The 19718-nt window shown below is 55.7% G+C and overlaps 1 protein-coding gene across 1 annotated transcript in view; it reads right to left on the bottom strand.

The window, feature by feature from the left end:
- CFAP77 (cilia and flagella associated protein 77) overlaps nt 1-19718 on the bottom strand; it is a 127595-nt gene that overhangs the window by 6930 nt on the left and 100947 nt on the right. The window contains exon 5 of the mRNA XM_047098104.1: nt 18127-18228. Within this exon, the coding sequence (XP_046954060.1) occupies nt 18127-18228 (102 nt within the window). The remainder of the gene's footprint in view (nt 1-18126; nt 18229-19718) is intronic.

The following is a 19718-nucleotide window of genomic DNA, read 5'->3' on the forward strand; positions in this document are numbered from 1 at the left end:
TTACTTTTCGTGCTTCCCTGAAAAGCGTGATCTATTTTCAACAGAAAATCCCTTGGCAGAATGATGCGTCGCCATTATGGAGCAGGTGCCCACGTGATCTGGGTTGGGGGACAAGACGTGGCCATTGTCCTTTTGTTTATCTACTTGTCATTTGAGTATCCACTATGTACCAGACTCTGTGCTAGGCACCAGGAGACTGGAAGAATTCAGAAAGCCTCTGCTACGGTGGACCCAGGAAACAGTAATAAAAATATAATCACACAACTAATTACTCAATTAGGGTTGTGTTGAGTACTAAAATAAGTACCAGATTTGTTTTTCTTTTCTTTCTTTCTTTTTTCTTTTTTTTTTTACAGATTTTTTTAAAAGTAATCTCAAACCCGACATGGGGCTCGAACCCACAACCCTGAGGTCAAGAGTTTCACGCTCCACTAACCGAGCCAGCCAGGTGCCCCGGAAGTACCAGATTTGTAAGAGCTCATAATACAGGCAATCAAACTCGCACTTTGGGGCCACAGAAGGCTTCCTGAGGGGATAACATACAGGCAGAGACTCGAAGAATAAGGCAGGTGAAAGTGTGTTGCCCTCCCACGGCGATCAAAAATCAGGAAGAAGAAATGAACGGGCTGTTCGCGGAGGGGAGATGTGAAGGCCAGCAAACACAGGAAACCAGCTCAAACTAATGTTTGTGATCAGGAAGTAAGGAAAATGCCATTTCCTGCCCATCCCACTGGTGATAATGGTAATAAGCCTGACGTTAGAAGTGGGAACTTTCTTAGACCACTAGCAAGGGCGTTAAGCGGCACAATCGCTCGAGAGGGTTTGGCGTTACCTGGAAAGGCTGGGCTTGCGCGTCCTCTATGAACCAGAGTCCGTGTTTAGAAACTTTCAAAAATGCCCACTGAGAGACGAGTATACAAGAATCCTCATCGTAGGATTCAGGATAAAAAGTATTAGAAACAACTGCATGTGCATCCGTGGGGACTGGATGAACCAAAGCCGGTCAGTTCACACAGTCGAACGCTCTGCATCAGTTAACCTGACCACCCCAGAGTGGCCGCGTCCAACATGGTGGCCACGAGCCACATGCGGCTATGTAAATCTGAAGTGGCTAAAATGGAATGAAATGAAAAATTCAGCCCCTTTGTCGTACTAAAGCACATTCCGAGCGCTCAATAACCCCACGTGGCCAGTGGCTACTGATGGATCACATGGCCATCATCACAGAAAGTTCCAGGGGACAACGCCGCTCGAGGTCTGTCTGAGTCAACAGGTATAAATCTCAAAAACAATGTTGCAGGGGAAAGAAAGTTTCATTTACAGAATAGAACATACATGTGATGCCGTTTCTATGAATGATTTTAAAAAAACTTAATGTTTATTTTTGAGAGAGAGAGAGAAAAAGAGAGAGAGAGAGTCGGGGAGGGGCAGAGAGAGAGAGAGAGAGAGAATCCCAAGCAGGCTCAGTGCTGTCAGCACAGAGTCCGATGTGGGACTGGAACCCGTGAACCGAGAGATCATGACCTGAGCAGAAATCAAGTCGGATGCTCAACCAACTGAGCCACCCAGACGCCCTTTTTGAAAGACTTAAAACCTACAAGAGACCCCCATGTGGTGCAAGCACGTGTGTGAAGCAGAGCTGGAAGACAGAAGTGCCTGGAAGTCATGCCCAGCACGGCCTTCGGGAGGGTCGGGCCTGGGATCAGGGAAGGAAGCTGAGAGGGCGTCAGTTTCACCTGAAAGGAATTATTGCCTTTTCCTCCTTTTAATGTGAAGACACAAGGCGGGCTTTTGAAACTGCCTTTTGCAGAGGGGACCCGGGGGCGAGGGAGGCAGGCGAGCGGGGGCTCCCCCCTCGACGCACAGCTCGGAAAGAGTTACTCTGTTTTACGAGATTTATTTGCGGGGGATTTGCACGATTCCATCTGAGTTTTGTGGCCAAATGAAGTTTCCCAGCCAGTGGTTTGTGACTTTGGCTTGTGCGGACTCTCCCCGCGTTTGACTTATCCCGCTCACTGGGCACAGTCATCTCAGTGCCTACAAGACCTCCAGGACCCAAGGAGGAAAGACGTGATCGTTTTGCCTGGTGACACCAGCCTTCGGCGGGTGGACCAGCTTTAACCCACACGCTAAAAAGAGCGAGAAGCATTTTGCCTTCTGTCTTTCCCGGTCTCCTTTCTGTCTTCTCCCTCCGCGTCAGGCCTCTGCTGTAGGAGGGCATGGGGGCAGCCGCGACATGGGACTCTTTATGGCAGAGAGACGGATGGACCCTGCTGTCCTTTGTGACACCACACCAGTGGTGTGTGGAGGGTGTGTGCATGCGCACCGGGCGGCCGGGAGGGACTAACCTGCCGCTGGGCAGGTGCCCTGGCTCAGCCCAGGCCATGGACACGGTCCTACTGAAAGGGGCAGCTGGGCCACCTGACCTTCCAGTCCCCTCTCATTAGCCACACGATAGTCCCCCAACTGGACACCAAGCCTGCCAAGGCCAAGTCTGGGGGCCAAGTCTGGGGGCTGAGAAGGCAAAAGCCAGGATCTGAGAAAAAAATAGCCAGATTAAAAAATATATAATAATAATAATAATAATAATAATAATAATAATAAAATCTGCCAAAGAGCTAAGAGAAAAAAAAAGCAGCTATAGAAATCTTAGTTTAGTTTTGGTGGGGGATTGGTTTTTTGTTGTTGTTGTTTGCTTTTTGTTTTTTGTTTTTTTTTTCAACGTTTATTTATTTTTGGGACAGAGAGAGACAGAGCATGAATGGGGGAGGGGCAGAGAGAGAGGGAGACACAGAATCGGAAACAGGCTCCAGGCTCTGAGCCATCAGCCCAGAGCCCGACGCGGGGCTCGAACTCACAGACCGCGAGATCGTGACCTGAGCTGAAGTCGGACGCTTAACCGACTGCGCCACCCAGGCGCCCCTTGTTATTTTTTTAAGTGGCAACCACTCAGGAGACTGGGAGAGAGGTTTGGCTTTAAAAGATTGAGGGGCTGTCTCCTCTAATGAGGGGCCCTTGAAAATTATGGATCAGTCCCAGGTCAGTAATTTCTGTCAAGTTCAGGGCAGCTGGAGGTCAGAGGCCCCCGTTGAACACAGATCCGTGCAGGACATCATTGGCCAGCAGGCTGAGCCCCAAACTCTGATGTAGACGGTTCGTAGCTTAAGTAATTAACGAGGGTGACAGTCTCTCCTGAGACATCTGGTCCCCTAAGTTGTTATTCTGCTACCGGCTCTAATTTCTCCGTGGTCCAAAAATAGACGGAGCAAGGACACAGGGCCTGACCCTCCCTGCTGACACATGCTGTTTTCAAAGAACATCCAAGCTCAGGCTTAGGAAACAAACTTCCTGCCTCCCCGCAAGGTCTAGCGTGGCACCTCGAGGAATCACCACGCCAGGTGAGGGAGGGACTGGGCGGGGTGGGGGTGGGGGGGGGAATCCCGGGCTTCCTCCACTGACTCTGGGGCGCTTTGGGACTTCCTGGCGCCGAAGGAAAGACCAGCATGCCTGCCTTTGAGAAGGAGAATCGACCTGCTTTTTCCAGAAGTCATACCCGTATTTCTAGAGCACTTACGAGGATTTGCTGAGGCAAGTCAACCAGTCAACGGCTGCGACCAAAGTTGGCCGATGAATCTTTTTGCCGGACGCTGGTGGCTAAGGGACAAGGTAACACCACGGTGGGGTGTTGGGCTGAACTCCCCGAAAACCTCCAGGTCAGCTCCCACGTCTGCTTCTTCAGCTTCTAAGTTTCATGGGCTTCAGGGAAGTGGGAGTCATATTGGACCATCGGGGGAACTGAGAACAGACCTCCTTCCCTCTCTGAGGCCCTTTCATGGCAGCCAATTAGCATCCTGCTCTGGCCTCCAAAGATGGCATCTGGACAATGGACACTCATCTGACTCGTGTGCTACTCCTGTCTTTCAAGTGGCCTGGCCTTTTTTTTTTTTTTTTGAAAGAGCTTTACTGAGATATAATTCACGTATCATACAGCTCATATGAATAATACCACGCTGTGAACATGCACGTACGAGTTGTTACGTGGACACGTTTTCCTGTCTCTTGGCGAGATAATTGGCAGTGGAATCGCTGGGTGGGGAGGCGGTGGGGGGGGGGGGGACATGTGGGAACTCTAGCCTTTGGAGGAACTTCCCACTGGGCTTTCCGAAGTGGCTGTACCATTTTATTCTCACCAGCGACACAGGAGGGTTCCGATTTCTTCGCATCTTCGCCAACACTTGTTACTGTCTGTGTTTGTTTTGTTTTTATCGCAGCCGTCCTAGCTGCTGGGACCCAAGCAGTGTCCCACTGAGGTTTGATCTGCGTTTCCCTGATGCCTCTTGATGTTGACATCCCTCATGTGCTTATTGGCCATCTGCGTATCTTCTTTGGAGGAATGTCTATACAGTCCTTCGGCCATTTAAAATTCGATTATAATGGGGCGTCTGGGGGGCTCCGTCAGTTGAGCGTCCGACTTCAGCTCAGGTCACGGTCTCACCGTTTGTGGGTTCGAGCCCCGCGTCGGGCTCTGTGCCGACAGCTCGGAGCCTGGAGCCTGCTTGGGATTCTGTGTCTCCCTCTCTCTCTGCCCCTCCCCTGCTCACACTCTGTCTCTGTCTGTCTCTCCATAATAAATAAACGTTAAAAAATTTTTTTTAACATTTTATTTAATATAGGGGCATCTGGGTGGCTTAGTCGGTTGAACGTCCAACGTCATGATTTCACAGTTCGTGAGTTTGAGCCCCGCGTTGAGCTCTGTGCTGACAGCTCGGAGCCCGGAGCCTGCTTCGGATTCTGTGTCTCCCTCTCTCTCTGCCCCCTCCCCTGCTCACACTCTGTCTCTCTCTCAAAAATAAGTAGACATTTAAAAAAAATGGGGGGGGCGCCTGGGTGTCTCAATCGGTTAAGTTCTGTCTCTGTCTCTCTCAAAAATAAATAAAAAAACACTAAAAAAATTAAAAAAATTTTTTGACTAGATTATTTATCTTTTCATTACTGAGTTGTAAGGGTCATATTTATATTCATAGGTACAAGTCCTGTATCAGAGATGGGATTTGCAAATATTTGCTCCTACCCTGTGGGTTGTCTTTGCACCGAGTATCGTCTGGACCAACAAAGTTGTGGCGATGTCCTGATGATGCCCAATTTATCTGTTCTCCTTTGGTGGGTTATCGTTTATTTCCTCTTGTATACATACCGTAGCAGCCTAGCACGAGAAGAGGAGGACTTTCTGAATACTCAGCAGTTTGTTTGCACGGCCACGCTGAGGCAGGGATGGTGAGGAGGTTTCACTTCACATATCGTATCAGCTCAGACCGATGGTGGCTGTTCTGCTATAAAATCTTCTCGGGCCGAACCGCGGCTCGTGTAAAAGTGTGCAGGGACCAGTTGGCAAGGTCTGCCATGGTCACAAGAGGGAGAGGGCGCCACGTTTTTGTTCTAAGAGATGACAAGAGGGTCGCCTCTACTGGAGACAAATAAAGACTCAGAATCCACAGGAGAAGCCAGCCAGGCGCTCGCCTGCCCTTAACTCTGTCTCCCTTTCCAGGTCCCCGCGGGTCACCCTCACCTGGGTTGGCCAGGGGGTCCGTGAGCGAGGGGAGAGCACGGAGACTGACAGGGACGGGTGGGGAGGCCAGCAGGAGCCTGGCAAAGGAGACGGCACGGACCCCCCTGAGTCTTGTTAGTTTGGGGCGGCCCCAGCGCAGCACGGGCACAGAATCACAGTAAGGACTGACCAATGCCACCGTTGTCACATCGGGGCAGTGATACGTGCCCCTTTTTCTTAGCGGTTCTGCTTTTAAAAACCATCAAATCCTTGTGTAGGATGCAAAGCCAGGGGAGGAAGCTTGCGGGCGATGGCCTTACACGGGCCGCTAAGGGAGGAGTGAGTTCCTCTCGATGAACCCTCAGGTGTGGCCCGAACACTGTCCCCAGCAGTGAGTCCGGCTCACATCCTCCTTTTGCCCGGCACGTCCGGGCCGTGGGAGCCGGCCGGTCCCCACGGAGGTCCCACCCGGGGAGGCCCTGGGGCCTTGGTTCGAGCCACCCGTCATCTCGGCTTCTCTTTGAAACGGCTCAGCCCCAGAAGTGTCGCCCTGGAAGCTGTCGTGTGGGACCCAGATGCGAGGCAGGGAGACAAGGACCCCTTCCCGTTCCCCGTCTGCACCCCGGAGCCCCCATCCAGCACACGTACGCACACACACACGCACACACACACACACACACACACACACCCAGGATGCAAATGATAACCGCAGAGCCATCACTTGTGAAGCTTGACAGAAAATAATGAGAAACACTAAATCTTTTATAAGGTCAACACTCGCCTTAGCCGAGCAGCTGTCAAACAAGAAAAGAATTTAGCGCCGGAGCCACGAAACTTCCATCGGCTCATTAAGCCCAACAGGGCCCGGCCTGGCGTGGCAGAGGAGACGCGGGGCCTTCCGTTTTGTGTCAGTAATTTGCGGCGGAACAGGCAGGAAGAAACACCAGCGCCAAAGGGGCCTGGGGGGCGGCTGGGGAATCGTTAGCACGCCAGGAGCGGCCCCGGCTCCTAATTGGAAGCATTGGGCATTATCAACCGAGGATTTGCCTCCGCTCCCTGACAGCTAGTGGGCCCAAAATGATCGCCCACTTGTCAGTGTAAAAGACCATTAAAAACAAGCCATTTTGATTTAATTGGAGGCGGTGCACCGTGGGGCCAGGTGAGGAGGCCCATCAGCCCCGCTCACCCAGGCTGCCGCCTCTCTCCCTCCGTGACGGGGCCTGCAGGGGGGCGGAGGGGGGAGGCGGGTGCGTGTGCCTCCCAGAATCTTCGCCTTTCAAAACCGGGCTGGGGAAGGAGCGAATGGGAGACAGAACGAGCCTTCACGGCCGCGGTGCCGGCCGTTTTCAAATGGGGTTGTCAACAGACGTCGTGACAGGTGGAGCTGGCGGGGAGCGGGGGGGGGCGGGGGAGGGGGGGGGCTCTTCCTTCCAGAGCCCGGATGATGGGACGCTGCCCGGTGCCGCTCTCTGGGGAGGCGGCCGTGGGGCGTCCAGCTGCCAACGGGAGATGGGGTATTCCGTCGGGTGGCTGCTTAGCCCACTCTCTGCGCTCAGAAGCTCAGAAACCTCCAAGGGTACGGTCTGGACAGTCATGGCAGACCCGTCTTCAAGCTCAAGTAAGAGGCAAGGAGGGACTTAGAGAAGGAGGTGTGTTGCTGAGACCCTCGGAGGGAGTCTGTGAGCGGACCCCCCCCCCACCAACGCCACACCCAGCCACTTCGGGGAGGCCAGCGGGCTGTGCCTGGACGAAAATTCGACATCACCTCCGTCAGAAGAGGCCACTCGCTATAAATATTAACGCACACTCACAATGGGCTGTCCCACCAGGGTGGGGGGCCTCCGAGCACGTGGGCCATCCATCTGTGTGTAGCTTTTGAATCGGAGCGTAGACTCCCCGATGCCAGGGACTGTATGTTCCGCATGCTGGTGCCTGGTATCGTGGACGCCATGGGTACTTGATAAATATTAATTGGTGCTTGCAGATTTCAGAGAGGTCTACAGATCTGTGTATTAATCTCACCCCCGTCCCACAAGCGGTGACCTCATTTGCTGCCTACCACTCCTCCGACAAGAGGACGCCTGCAGGAACACAAGGTGCTGGAGGGGCGTCTTCGGGAGAGCGAGGGGGGAGCACACCAGCCGATCCCCCCCCTTAAGCCTCCCCTGTTCGTCTTGATGACGGATCAGGCCGGGAGGAGACACCAGATCCCCAGCGAGCGTCAAATTCCAGAGCTCCAAATTTTGCGGCTGATTTTAGACAATGGGGATTCCTTAATTACTTTCTCTGGAAATTTACCTGACGATGCTTTCTCAGGTAGTGCAAGGTGGTTATCCGGGCGCGCGGTTCCTCGGTTGACAGAGTCTTTGATTTTGCACTTGGTTGCAAATTAAGTCCTTTGCTGAGCCATCCGTACAGTGCCCGTCAGTGAGTGCCTTATCGCTTATTCATATAGGCTGTTGAACGACTCGTGCGTTTCTGCCAGGGAAGCTGGGGACACACTCAGATGTTTGGTGTCCACGGCCCATTGGGTTGGGGTGCTCCTGGTGAGGTCTCATGTCTTTTCCCCTTCCCTTATTGGCATGATGAGCAGGAAGGATTTTTTGAGGTGACCCCTAAGAAGAAACAGAACCTTCCTGTGGTGGATGAGGCTGACCCTGTCCGTTCACAAATAGGAATTAGGGTTAAGTGTCCCCAGCTAAACAGTGAGGATGTTATACCATATTCTGGACCCTGTTCTGGGGAAACAGCAACAAACAGGAGACTTCAAAGGTCTTGAGGTAACTCAACTGCTAGGGGTACCCCATAGACACTGAACAAATCTGGGCTAGATGGCTGGCTGGCTGGCTGGCTGGCTGGATGGGTGGGTGGATGGATGAACGGATGGACAGATGGATGGATGGATGGGTGGACGAATGGATGAATGGATGGACAGATGGATGGATGAACAGATGGATGGATGAATGGACGGACAGACGGATGGATGGATGGATGGATGGATGGATGGGCGGATGGACGGGTGGATGGATGAACGGATGGACAGATGGATGGATGGATGGATGGATGGATGAATGGACGGATGGATGGATGAACAGATGGATGGATGGATGGATGGATGGATGGATGGATGGACAGACGGATGGACGGATGGATGGATGGATGGATGGACAGACAGACGGACGGATGGATGGATGGATGGACGAATGGATGAATGGATGGACAGATGGATGGATGAACAGATGGATGGATGGATGGACAGACAGACGGATGGACGGATGGATGGATGGACAGATGGATGGACAGATGAATAAATGGATGGATGGATGGATTAGGAGCCTTAAATAAGGTAACAGAGCCGTTAGAAATGCATCTGAGATTCAGGCATTCTAGAGAATGCCTCTCCATCTGCTTTGCCAAGTAGAAAGGGTGACTTATTTTTTTCGATGTCTGTACCTTGTCTCCTCCCAAGTGATTTCCAGGGGCCTAATGAATTAATTGTGCAGGATGTGAAATAAGGCATTCAAGAGTTGCATAAAGCAGAGACTTTCTGAAGACGATGTAGAGTCCTACCCCCCATCCCATGGGGTCATTGCCAAGCCCCTGGCACAGTGCGTGGCACACAGAGTAAGCACTCGAGACACAGTGGCTGCTGCTGTTATTACATTAGCAGTCTACAAAGCTGACTGTGGTGTTTTCCGGAAACTGCCACGCAGGGCACAGTCACATCGATTCTTGCATTAAAGGATTCGAGTGGGGGCGCCTGGGTGGCTCCGTCAGTTAAGCGTCCGACTTCGGCTCAGGTCACGATCTCACAGCTTATGAGTTCGAGCCCCGCGTCAGGCTCTGTGCTGTCAGCTCGGAGCCTGGAGCCTGCTTCGGAGTCTGTGTCTCCCTCTCTGCCCCTTTCCCAGCTCACTCTCTCTCTCTCTCTCTCTCTCTCTCTCAAAAATAAATAAACATTAAAAAAATTTGTTTTAAAAAGGATTCCAGTGATACCGATGGACGTCTGTAACCACAACCTCACTCACAAATACGGAGAAAGGCAGTTCAAGTTCACAAGTGAGGACACGGGCGGGTGGGGGCGGGGGGGGAGTGCCTTCTGCAAGCCAGGGACGGTCCCACCAGAACCCGGCCGTGTTGACATCCTGATCTCAGACGTGCAGCCGTCAGAACTGAGAGAAATAAATGTCTGCTATTTGAGCCAACCAGGCTATGGTATTTTGTTCTAGCAGCCTGTGCAGATGAAGACAGAAGTTCATAATCCTCAGGGCTGTTTAACAGACAAGAACCTGCCTCCCACAGGCACGTTTCCTTTGGAAGGTCCCAGCATGCTTCGTAGCAGACATATGGATGTGCGCCCACCAGCCCTAGTAAATACAGGCTTTAAACATCCCTGCGCAAAGCAGGTGACATTGACCCAGGGAACTTCAGGATCTGCTTGCTGAAAAGGCAGGCTCGGAGGCCACCCCAAACCCACTAGATTGGCTCCTGGGTGGAACCCCGGAATCTGCATTTTAGAGCCCCCCTCAGAGGACCCCAGACACAGCCAAGTTTGAGACCTGCGTGTCTATGGGACAGGACGCCAAAGCCCGCCCATCCCCTGGCCAAGCTCATGCCAAGCGGTCTACACGCATGCCTGCACCTGCCCTCCGTTACTACGCCCACTTTACAGGTGCAGGAGCGGAGGCCAGCGCGAGGCGGGGGAGCCCACAGACTCAGCCCTCCCGCCAGGTTCCCTCTCTGCCTCACGCCTTTTCATAAGGCAAGCCAGCGATCAATGGCCTCTTTCCTTTTTGGCCTTGGGGCCAAACTGCAATTTAAAAGATGCTCGGGGGTTGTATCAAGGTCTAAAGGCTTTCAGGGCAGTGGGAAGTTTTGTTTATTGCAAGAGCTTAAATCAGCCAGAGCAGGGCTATGGCCACGACCCTCTGGACACCCATAAAACCCGAGTTCCTGACCACTCTTCACTCTCCTTCCCGGGTCCTGCATTTAGCCCCCAACTGGCCTCCGACCTCAGTTTTAGGTCAGTAGTATTTATTGGCTCTACCAAGGCCTGCGGCCTGGGGCAGCCGGCCGGAGAGCCAAGCCCCCACTCCGCCACTCGTTATTGGTGGACCCGGGGCCCATGACTTTAGGCCCCCACGCCTCCGTCCCCTCACCTCTGAGACAGCACGGCTCTTCTCGGCCACAGAGAGTTATTGGGAGCATCTCCAGGAAATGAGACTGTTCCTCAAGCCGTGGGTGTGGTCATTGTCACTGCCTTTGGGAACGCCGCCTCCGAGGGACATCTTGGACGCACGTCCCCCTGCTTGCCCAGCTGCTGGCCCCGGGTCACACTACCTACCTTCTTTTGCGTGATCTAATGCGTCATTTCCTGGGACTTCTTTGAGGAGAGGAAGGGAAGAAGCCAGGAAACACCCCATCCTCTCAACTTTCCCCAACACGAGCTCTCCGACGCCAGTGGGCTTTGCATCCCTGAAGGACATCGGGGCGGTGGCTGGGGGGTGGGGGCGTGTTTATTTGCCTGTGGCTTTTAGATGCAAGGATGCCAGCCTCTTGGTTCGTCTTGGCCGCACTTTTGACAAAGCTCAGTTTGGATGAACCCTGAGTTTACCCAGGCAAATCATCTAACACTGTTTATTGCTGGCACCTTCTGCCGGCCAGTGCTGGATGGGTTTGGATCCCATCATGGTGATGGTTCGGAGGCCCAGTGACAGAGGCTGATGGGTGGGGACACTTGGAAATGAGGCACTCAGAGATGAGCCCCAACTCCTGCTCAAGTCGGGAGAGTCTCTTTAGATCAGCAGGGATTGTTCTCTTGGGGATGAGCTGGAAGAAGAAATTGGAGACCCCCAAGGTCCCATCGGCTCCCCAAATTCAAGGTGAGGTTCTAGCTATCTCTAGAGGCTAGGAATATATATATGATGTCAAAACAAACTGGTCGATTTTCTGGTTGACTTCCTTTTAAAAAAAAATTTTTTTTTTAATGTTTATTTTTGAGAGAGAGAGAGAGACAGAGCACCAGCTGGGGAGAGGCAGAGAGAGAGGGAGACACAGAATCGGAAGCAGGCTCCGGGCTCCGAGCCGTCAGCAGAGAGCCCGACGTGGGGCTCGAACTCACGGACCGCGAGATCATGGCCTGAGTCGAAGTCGGACGCTTCACCGACTGAGCCGCCCGGGCGCCCCCCGGTTGACTTTCAACACAAAATTGGAAATGTTTTCGCCCCCCGCCAGGCAGAGGAGCTTTCTGTAGTGAACTCACGGTTCCCCCGCACCGGAAGTGTTAAGGGGACAGTCGGGCTGGGGGTCCCCAGGTTGCAGGGCTAGTGCGGTTAGAAGTGCCAGCTCCCACTTCTCGGGGCCCCCACATCGACGCCTGACGTCTCCCTCTGTGACCAGGGCACCCAGACTCGTCCTGATGCTCCGGGACCCCAATCCCTTTCCTCTTGTCCCCCATCCCCAGAGCCTTCAGCTCTGGCTCTTTGTGACTTGCCAGCATTGAGCGGCAATGTCACCCATGAGCAGGTGCCTAAGACTTCTGTCCCTCCAAGGTGCCGGATTATGTAAAACCAATTAAGCCTCTACTCTCTTCTCTATTCTGCACACTGATCTGGTTTATAACGGGGGCATCTGCATTTAGGGGAGAAATGTCAGCTGCACCAGGACCTCCGAATCACGCTTCCTATAGCCCTGTTTCCGCGCGTGACACATCCCGTCCCTGTGCCCGGTGCCCTACACCACAACAGGGGTTGATTCTTCTTCCAATGAAACGGAGCGACAGGATTCTTAAAATACGTCCCTGGCGCAGGGGCCTCGGGGAGGGGCAGGAGAGCTGGCATCGGCCCTTCCTGGGTCTGGAAAGAGGGACCTCGGGGCTGGACACACCTGTCCGGAGACGGGCTCATCTTTAGTTGGCCGTGTGGAGCCCTCTGGAGAGGAAGTGGCAGCCGGGTGGACAGGCTCGGAGCCCGCTCCGGCGGTTTAACAGGGAGTTAACTTTCCAGCCGGCTATGATTTGTAAGGGAGCTTAAAGGTGGGAAAGAAAATCCTTTTCTTAGATTCAGCAGCTTTCACTAATCAGCTGCATCTCCGGGTGTCACTGCTTGGCTGACTGCTGATTTTTTTCCCCCCGCCGTCTCCGGTTCTATTAGGGAGCCAGGGGCCCAGGAGACCCGAGGCAAGGTTAGTCTTCCACAAAGAGAAGAGTCTGATCCCAGCATTCAGAGCACAAGGGCTTGTAAATCAAACTGTTAGCTTAATAGCTTGGGCCATTATTCTAAAGCAGTGGGGCTGAAACCAAAAGCCAGATGAAAATATAGTCAATTTGTTCATACTTTAGTGACTGAATGGCTATGTAATGTCAGGGGGTATTGGCACCGTGGAAGAAAGACAGGTCGGGTCCGGGGAGAGGCGCAGCGTTCGCCGTGAAGGGCGACCTCGGGACGCTTGGGCAAACCTCCCTCCAAAATGGGTTTAGGAATGTCCAATTACGTGACATGGGTTTGGCCATAGAGAGGCAGACTCGGGGAGCCAGCCGCCTTCCCTGCTGGGGGAGGGGGAGCGCTGGCTTCTGACCTCTGCCCTTGACGGAAACCCGCGGCGGAAAACCCGCCGTGGCCAGCAGCACGGAGCGCCTGTGGGTCCCGGAAGGACGGGGCTGAATGGCGCTTGGGCACTGGGGACAAGGACCCGCGGAAAGATGTAGCGTCCTCATCCTTCAGACACATTTAAAAAAGACAACGGCCTTCCTGGTTTTGTAAAAGCCCTGTACTCACTGCAAAACACACCACCAATGCGGAAAAGAGCATCACTGACAGTAGAGCTTAGCCCCACCCTGCCCCAGAGGTCACCGCCGCTGCCACCCGGGGACCCGTCCCTCTGGACGCCTGTCCTCGAGCACAGGCACCTGCGCAGATGTGTGGGCGCCTGTATCCCAATGACGTCACACAGCACAGGTTCCTTCCCCCAGTAAGGTGTTAGTAAGTGGTCATTAAATAGACTACAATCGTTATTTTCAGTGCCCTTCGACGGGCACATCCAGGCTTTCACCTCCACCAGTGGCGCCGCCGTAAATACTTGGGCACACTCACCCCAGACATTTGTCTTTGGGCCGTTATCGCTGGCAGTCTTTGTAAGGAGGGATAAACCGTCTGCTTTTCTTGGCTTAGTATCAGGTGGCCGTAGGATCTGCGGTTCAGACTGGGTCACTTTTGCCAGCAGAAGGTGGCATTATGAAGAATCCCACCTCCCGACAGGCAGGCCGGGATGTCTGGCCCCTTCCCCGGGAAAACCTGACCAGGTTCCTGCAAGAGGCAGGTGAACAGAATTGTGTTGATGGGAGTACGGTCATTCAGATTGTCCCCCGCCCCACCTTTCCAGGCGGCAAACCCCGGACGCTGGCGGCGAGGAGCTGCTCCAGACCTCCCCCATCTAGCTGTCCACCCCTCTGTCCGTCTTGTCCCCCCCACCCCTGCCGGGCGCCAGCGGCTGTTACAGCAGTATGGCATCGGCACGGAGAACGGGGCCTGGCGAAAAGGTGCTCGCCGAGACTTGTGAATGAATGAGTGAGTGAATGAATGAATGATATCAGGACCATCCCGCAGGCCACAGGCCATTTATTGGCACCTTAATAGGGTCCAGGTGCCCTGCTAAATCGGGCCGGGCCCTTTTTCAGAAGAAGGAATGGGGACTCGGACAGGGTGACAGGGCGGCAGGCTCGCCGTGTGACCCAGGTGTGTCTGACCCTGAGTCCTGTGCACACACAGGCACAGCACGCGGCCCCCTCCTCCCTCCCCGCTGGCTGTCCCCCGCACGTTGGTAAAGGGCAGGAGTCCCTTTGCCAGGGGCACAGAGGGCACTGGCTCCAAGCCCAGCGATCCCTCCGCTCGGGGGAGTGAGCTCACATCCCGTCCCCCAGCACGGGAAGCTGACGAAGGGTCTGGGTTGCTTCCCCTGACAGTTCACTCTGGGTTTAGGGGTCTGGCACCACCAAGAGCCACCAAACTCCCTCCCACACCGCTCTCTGACCAGTGAATCTGGGATCGTGAGCCTTAGGCTGCAAGAGACCCAGAAGCATAGGCTACCCCCTCGGGACGCCTGGGGGGCTCCGTCCGACTTCGGCTCAGGTCACGATCTCGCGGTCCGTGGGTTCGAGCCCCGCGTCGGGCTCTGTGCTGACAGCTCGGAGCCCGGAGCCTGCTTCACATTCTGTGTCTCCCTCTCTCTCTCTCTGCCCCTCCCCTGCTCATGCTCTGTCTCTGTCTCAAAAATAAATAAAAACATTAAAAACAATTAAAAAGAAAAAAAGAACAATGCTACCCCTCATTTTCAGATGAGGAAACTGAGGCCTAGAGAGCCTCTAGCCGGCCGGTGGCACCGTATAAACGCCCTGGCCACCTGCCAGCCGTGGGCTGACCCTCTCTCTGGGCCCTGGCCATCCATGGCAATTGCTGGTGGCACGGACCAGAGAGGAACGCTGCGATCCCAGGCAGCCCAGCGGCTGACAACGACGTCCACCGACGGGAGTTCCTTCTGCTTTCCTTGGTCCCCTCGGGGGCTCACAAGGCCGCTCGGGGCCCCGTGTGGCACCGGGGTGGGGAGGGTCCCCGGGTGACCCGTGGACGGGGGCGGCCGCTCCGGTGCAGGAAGCCGGCTCGCTCCGCGTTGACCCAGCCCGGGGAGCGGGCCGCGGCGCCCCTGCCTGCTGCTTTTCCGTGTGAAAGGTGTTTAATTATTTCTGACAGGGTTCAGCGTCGACATCTGTTCGCGAGCGGGGAGAGTCCATTTAGGTTATCCATCACTGTGACAGGTTCAACTTTTTTGGAAGCGCTTTTCCCTTTCATAATGGGGCTGGGGTGGGGAGGGGGGGCGGTGGCTCGGCACAGACACGAGGCACAAAGACCCTCCTGGGGCTTCGCGCGGGACGCCGCGTAGCCCCCACCGCCCCTGCCCCTGCGCTGGCCCTCCTGAGCCCAGACCCGGTCGGGGGGCAGCCAGGGATGGGGGGGACGCCGGGAGGCTCAGGCTGGGAAGGGGCCTTCCTCAGGTCTCTGGAAGGCTTTTTAATTCTTCTGCCATTCAGGGCCGCGCTGGGCATTCATTCATTCATTCATTCATCTGCCCCTTCATTCTTTCCACCTTTACTGATCACTCACTGGGTGCGGGGCCCTGGGGATGCGATGGGGGTCACAACAGGCATGGTCCTCGGGGGCTCACATTTTGCTGGGGAAGATGGACGACTAATTGCCCGATTAACTAATTAATTGCAGTGAGGATACATACTGTGAAGGGGAGAGAGGGGCCCCGCCGTCCTGAAGACGCATGGCCTGGGTGTGCGGTCAGGGCGAGGGAGGGATTCTCAGAAGGCTTCTGCAGCCCTGGATGGAACCTGGGACCCTTTCAAACAGGGCCTGTTCCTTCGCCCCTCTGAGCCTCAGTTTCCACATCAGTGGAACGGGGACACCCTTTCTACGAGATACTTTTCGTTGGTGGTATTTCCCCCAAGGGGGGGGAGGGGTTCTGAGCGCTGTATCCATAAGAGGCATCAGTCTGGGGTGGGGTGCCTGGGGACTCTTCGGGGCTGTCCAAGGCGGCGCCCAGGGACGAGCCCTGCTCCAGAGGAACTTCCGGAACCCCGCGAACGTTCCCGAAAAGATGGCAAACACGCTGTGCACCCCGGGGCTCTGTGCCCCCGGCACAGCACAAACTCTGTGCCCCCGAGGAGTCGGGGGGCACTCGTTCTGAAGATGAGGCGTACTAAGCCGTGAACGTGACTTGGCACGAGGTGGGGCCCCGAGCAAAAGGGCACCATCACAGGATGCCTCCCGTGGTTTCCGCCCGTGTTTCACAACAACGGTCTAGAAAGGAAGGACGGCTCAGCCCAGTCCCCTCTCTTGAAACCAGAAACTTGTTCGTTCGCTTCTGTGCTTGCACACCCACCCCGGGCCGGGCACCGCGGGGACACTGGCGCGCCACACCCGTCCCCCGACGCGGGAGCCTCGCGGGGAGGGGCTGGGGGGGAGGCCCCTTCCTTGCTCCGCTGGCCCAAGACCGCCCGAGCCCTCCTTTGTCTACCGCCTCGAGGCGGCGGGCGGATTCCAAATCGGAGCCGAGGGGCTGGGGGTTGATGCTGAGTGACGTTTGCGGGGGGCCGGGGCGGGGGGAGGGTGGTCTCGTGTCCGTGGAGCCCTGGGTCCCCGTCCCTCCCCGGGGCAGCATCCCAGGGCAAATCAGAGAGAAAATCAGATCAGAAAGAGCAAAGGGGGACAAACAACAGAAGGAGGGGCTGGGGCGGAGGCTGCGGAGAGAGAAGTAGGGGCGAAACGTGGCTAGAAAGGCAGGCGGTTGGGGGAGACGGAGGAACCAGAGCTGAGCCGCGCGGCCAGGCCAGGCCGGGGAAGCTACACACAAAGCGACGCGGGCAGGGCATCTCCCGCTCGGCGGCCGGTCGTGTTCGAGTGCGGGGCGGCGCGGGCTGACGGGCTGCGGGCGGATGGTCACTGACATGTGCTGACGGAGGCCACTTGGGCAGGACGCAAGAGGCCGCGTCGGGGGGCAGGCAGGCTTCTCCGCGGAACTCAGCAGCCTGTTCGATTGCATTAGGCTCAGGAAGCCACTGGCCCCTTCATTGTCTAAATTGCAGTTTAAGTCAATGCCGCGGGTGGCCTGGGCTGGCCAGAAACGTGGCTTTGTCCAGCTGTCTTCCTGGGGCCGCGCGTGTCCCCGTGGCTCCCCAGAAAGGCTCGCGCGGGGCCCGAGTTGGGCACGGCCAGCTCCCCTGCCACTCGGAAGCTGCTGTCCCCAACTCTCCTGCGGACAATGCCCCCGGCCCTCACGTTCTCTTCCCCTGCTAAAAGACTCGGAAGATGAATCCCCCTCTGGGTGTGACAGGGCCACGTGGCCTAGCGAACCCCAGTTCAGTTCAGAGGCGGGAGCACGGCGGGTGCTAGATCATTCTGGGTGTGTGTCACCCCCTTATGTCAGCCCCTAGTGGACATTTGCTCCCCTCCCCCCAGGGACGGACGCCACCTTGCTGGGGGGTTTAGCGCCGGTGGTGAGGGGCCGTCCTCCCCCTCAAGTCCCCAGTGCAGGATGTGGTGAGTCAACGACCCATCGGTGGCGGGGGGGGGGGGGTTTGGCCCGGACAGTGTCCACTGTGGTGGGCAGACAGCCAGGCTCTATGGTCAGACGGCCTGGGTCCAGCGCAAGGCTGCCGCTTAAGCCCACGTTGGCCGTGCCCCCTGTCTGCAGAATGATTTCAGCTCAGGTCAGGATCTCACGGTTCTTGGGTTCGAGCCCCGCGTCAGGCCCTGCGCCGACAGGGCGGAACCTGCTTGGGATTCTCTGTCTCCCTCTTTCTCTGCCCCTCCCCGCTCCCCACTCTCTCTCTCTCAAAATAATTAAATAAACTTAAAAAAAGTTATAAAAAACAATATATATATATATATAATAGTTGCTGTAATTATGCCAATCGGTGGTTAGAAGCCCACAGACTCTCACTGCCTAGGAGACAGGAGAGGACCCGCCAAAGTGAGGGGCATCCGCCCTCGGGGCGGGAAGGGGCAGGTGGAGGCGAGACTGACCTTCTGGAATTGAGGCATATGCCAGAGGGCGTCCAGCTTCACGGGCGGCTTGTACTTTCGCACCTGACTGCTCCGGGTCTCATACAGCTTCCCCAGGACCACCTGCAGGCCGGAGAGTTGCGGAACTGGGTGCTTACCTGGAGCAGCGCGGGCTGTGAGGACGGGGTGGGGGGCGAGGGCAGAGGGCTGGCATTCCTTGTGCTGCAGACCCCCGGGTCACGGTCCTCCCGGTCTGACTTCACGGCACCTGCTCTGCTCAGTGGACTGTGGGACCGCTGGGGGCCACGAGCGTGTTGTTCTGATTTTCCGCTTTGGCCCTAAAACTGGCGGGGCTGCTTCGTGCGGAGGTAAACTTCCCGCGACCTGCCACGGCGTGAGCTCTGGGGACCCTCGTGGGACAGGGTCCCCACTAAGGCCCTGGAGGGGCCCACTCGTGGGCTCTGTTTCTCTGAGACTCGTTACACTAATATGTCTTGTGCACTTTTTCTTTCCTTTCCTTTTTCAAAAAATTTTTTAAAACCTGTTTTTATTTATTTTTGAGAGAGCGAGCGAGCATGAGTGGGGGAGGGGCAGAGACAGAGGGAGACGCAGATTCCGAAGCAGGCTCCGGGCTCCGAGCTGTCGGCGCAGAGCCCGATGCGGGGCTCGAACCCACGAGCAGTGAGATCGTGACCCGAGCGGAAGTCGGACGCTTCACCGACTGAGCCACCCAGGCGCCCCTCTTTTTTTTTTTTTTTTTTTAATTGAAGTCCAGGTGACACACGATGTTAGGTTGGTTTCGGGTGTACAACACAGAGATGTGACAAGTGCTCGCCACGAGGGCGGCTTCCGTCTGGCACCACACGCTATCACCGCGGCACTGACCGTATCCCCGGTGCTGTCTCTTTTCTGCCCGCGACTCGCTCGTCTCGTAACTGGAAGCTGGTATCTCCCACTCCCCTTGAGTAGGACCTCCAACGTGTAGAAATTTCCAGGCCCGCAAAGTCCGGATCTGCCCTGGGGGCCACCAGCGCCGCGTCCGTCTGTTCTGATGGCAGAATCTGATGAACTTTCCGCTCCTACCGCAGCCGATCCGCAGCTGTGACGTGAGGCGCATGACAGGTGCGGCCGACAGACAATAAAAGCCAAGCCAGATGTCGCGGGAGATGCCACCACCCCACCGAACCCCGTTTACCGGTGTATTTTGTCAACCATTTGTAATAATTTTACCGAACGTGTCGGTGGATAACGTAGACGCCCTTTGGATCGGCTGCCTTCTCCGCCTTCTAGAACGGTTCTGAAAGTATCTGCAGACCACAGCAGAGAGGCTGTCCAGCCAGGAGCGACTGAGCCCGCCTTCAGAATCGGAGGGACGCAGGCACCCCGCTGCACCTTTCTAAATGGAAAAGGGTCTCCTCTGGAAACGGGTCACTGATGCCAGGCAGACAGGGTCAGTTGTAGAACCTGCTGAGTTCAGCTTTGAGTAGAGGGGCCGGGATGATGACCCGCTAAAACGGAAGCTGTTGCCGAGAATTTCGTTGGAGGTGACCGCCATCAAAACCCCAGGACATCCTTAGGTGCTGGAGGGAGACAGGCTTCCCCTCGGATGGCGG

This window comes from Lynx rufus, unplaced genomic scaffold, assembly GCF_022079265.1.
Source record: "Lynx rufus isolate CCGP_SWC_20201006 ecotype Redwood Valley unplaced genomic scaffold, mLynRuf1.p SCAF_44, whole genome shotgun sequence".
NCBI classification, from domain to species: Eukaryota; Metazoa; Chordata; class Mammalia; order Carnivora; family Felidae; genus Lynx; species Lynx rufus.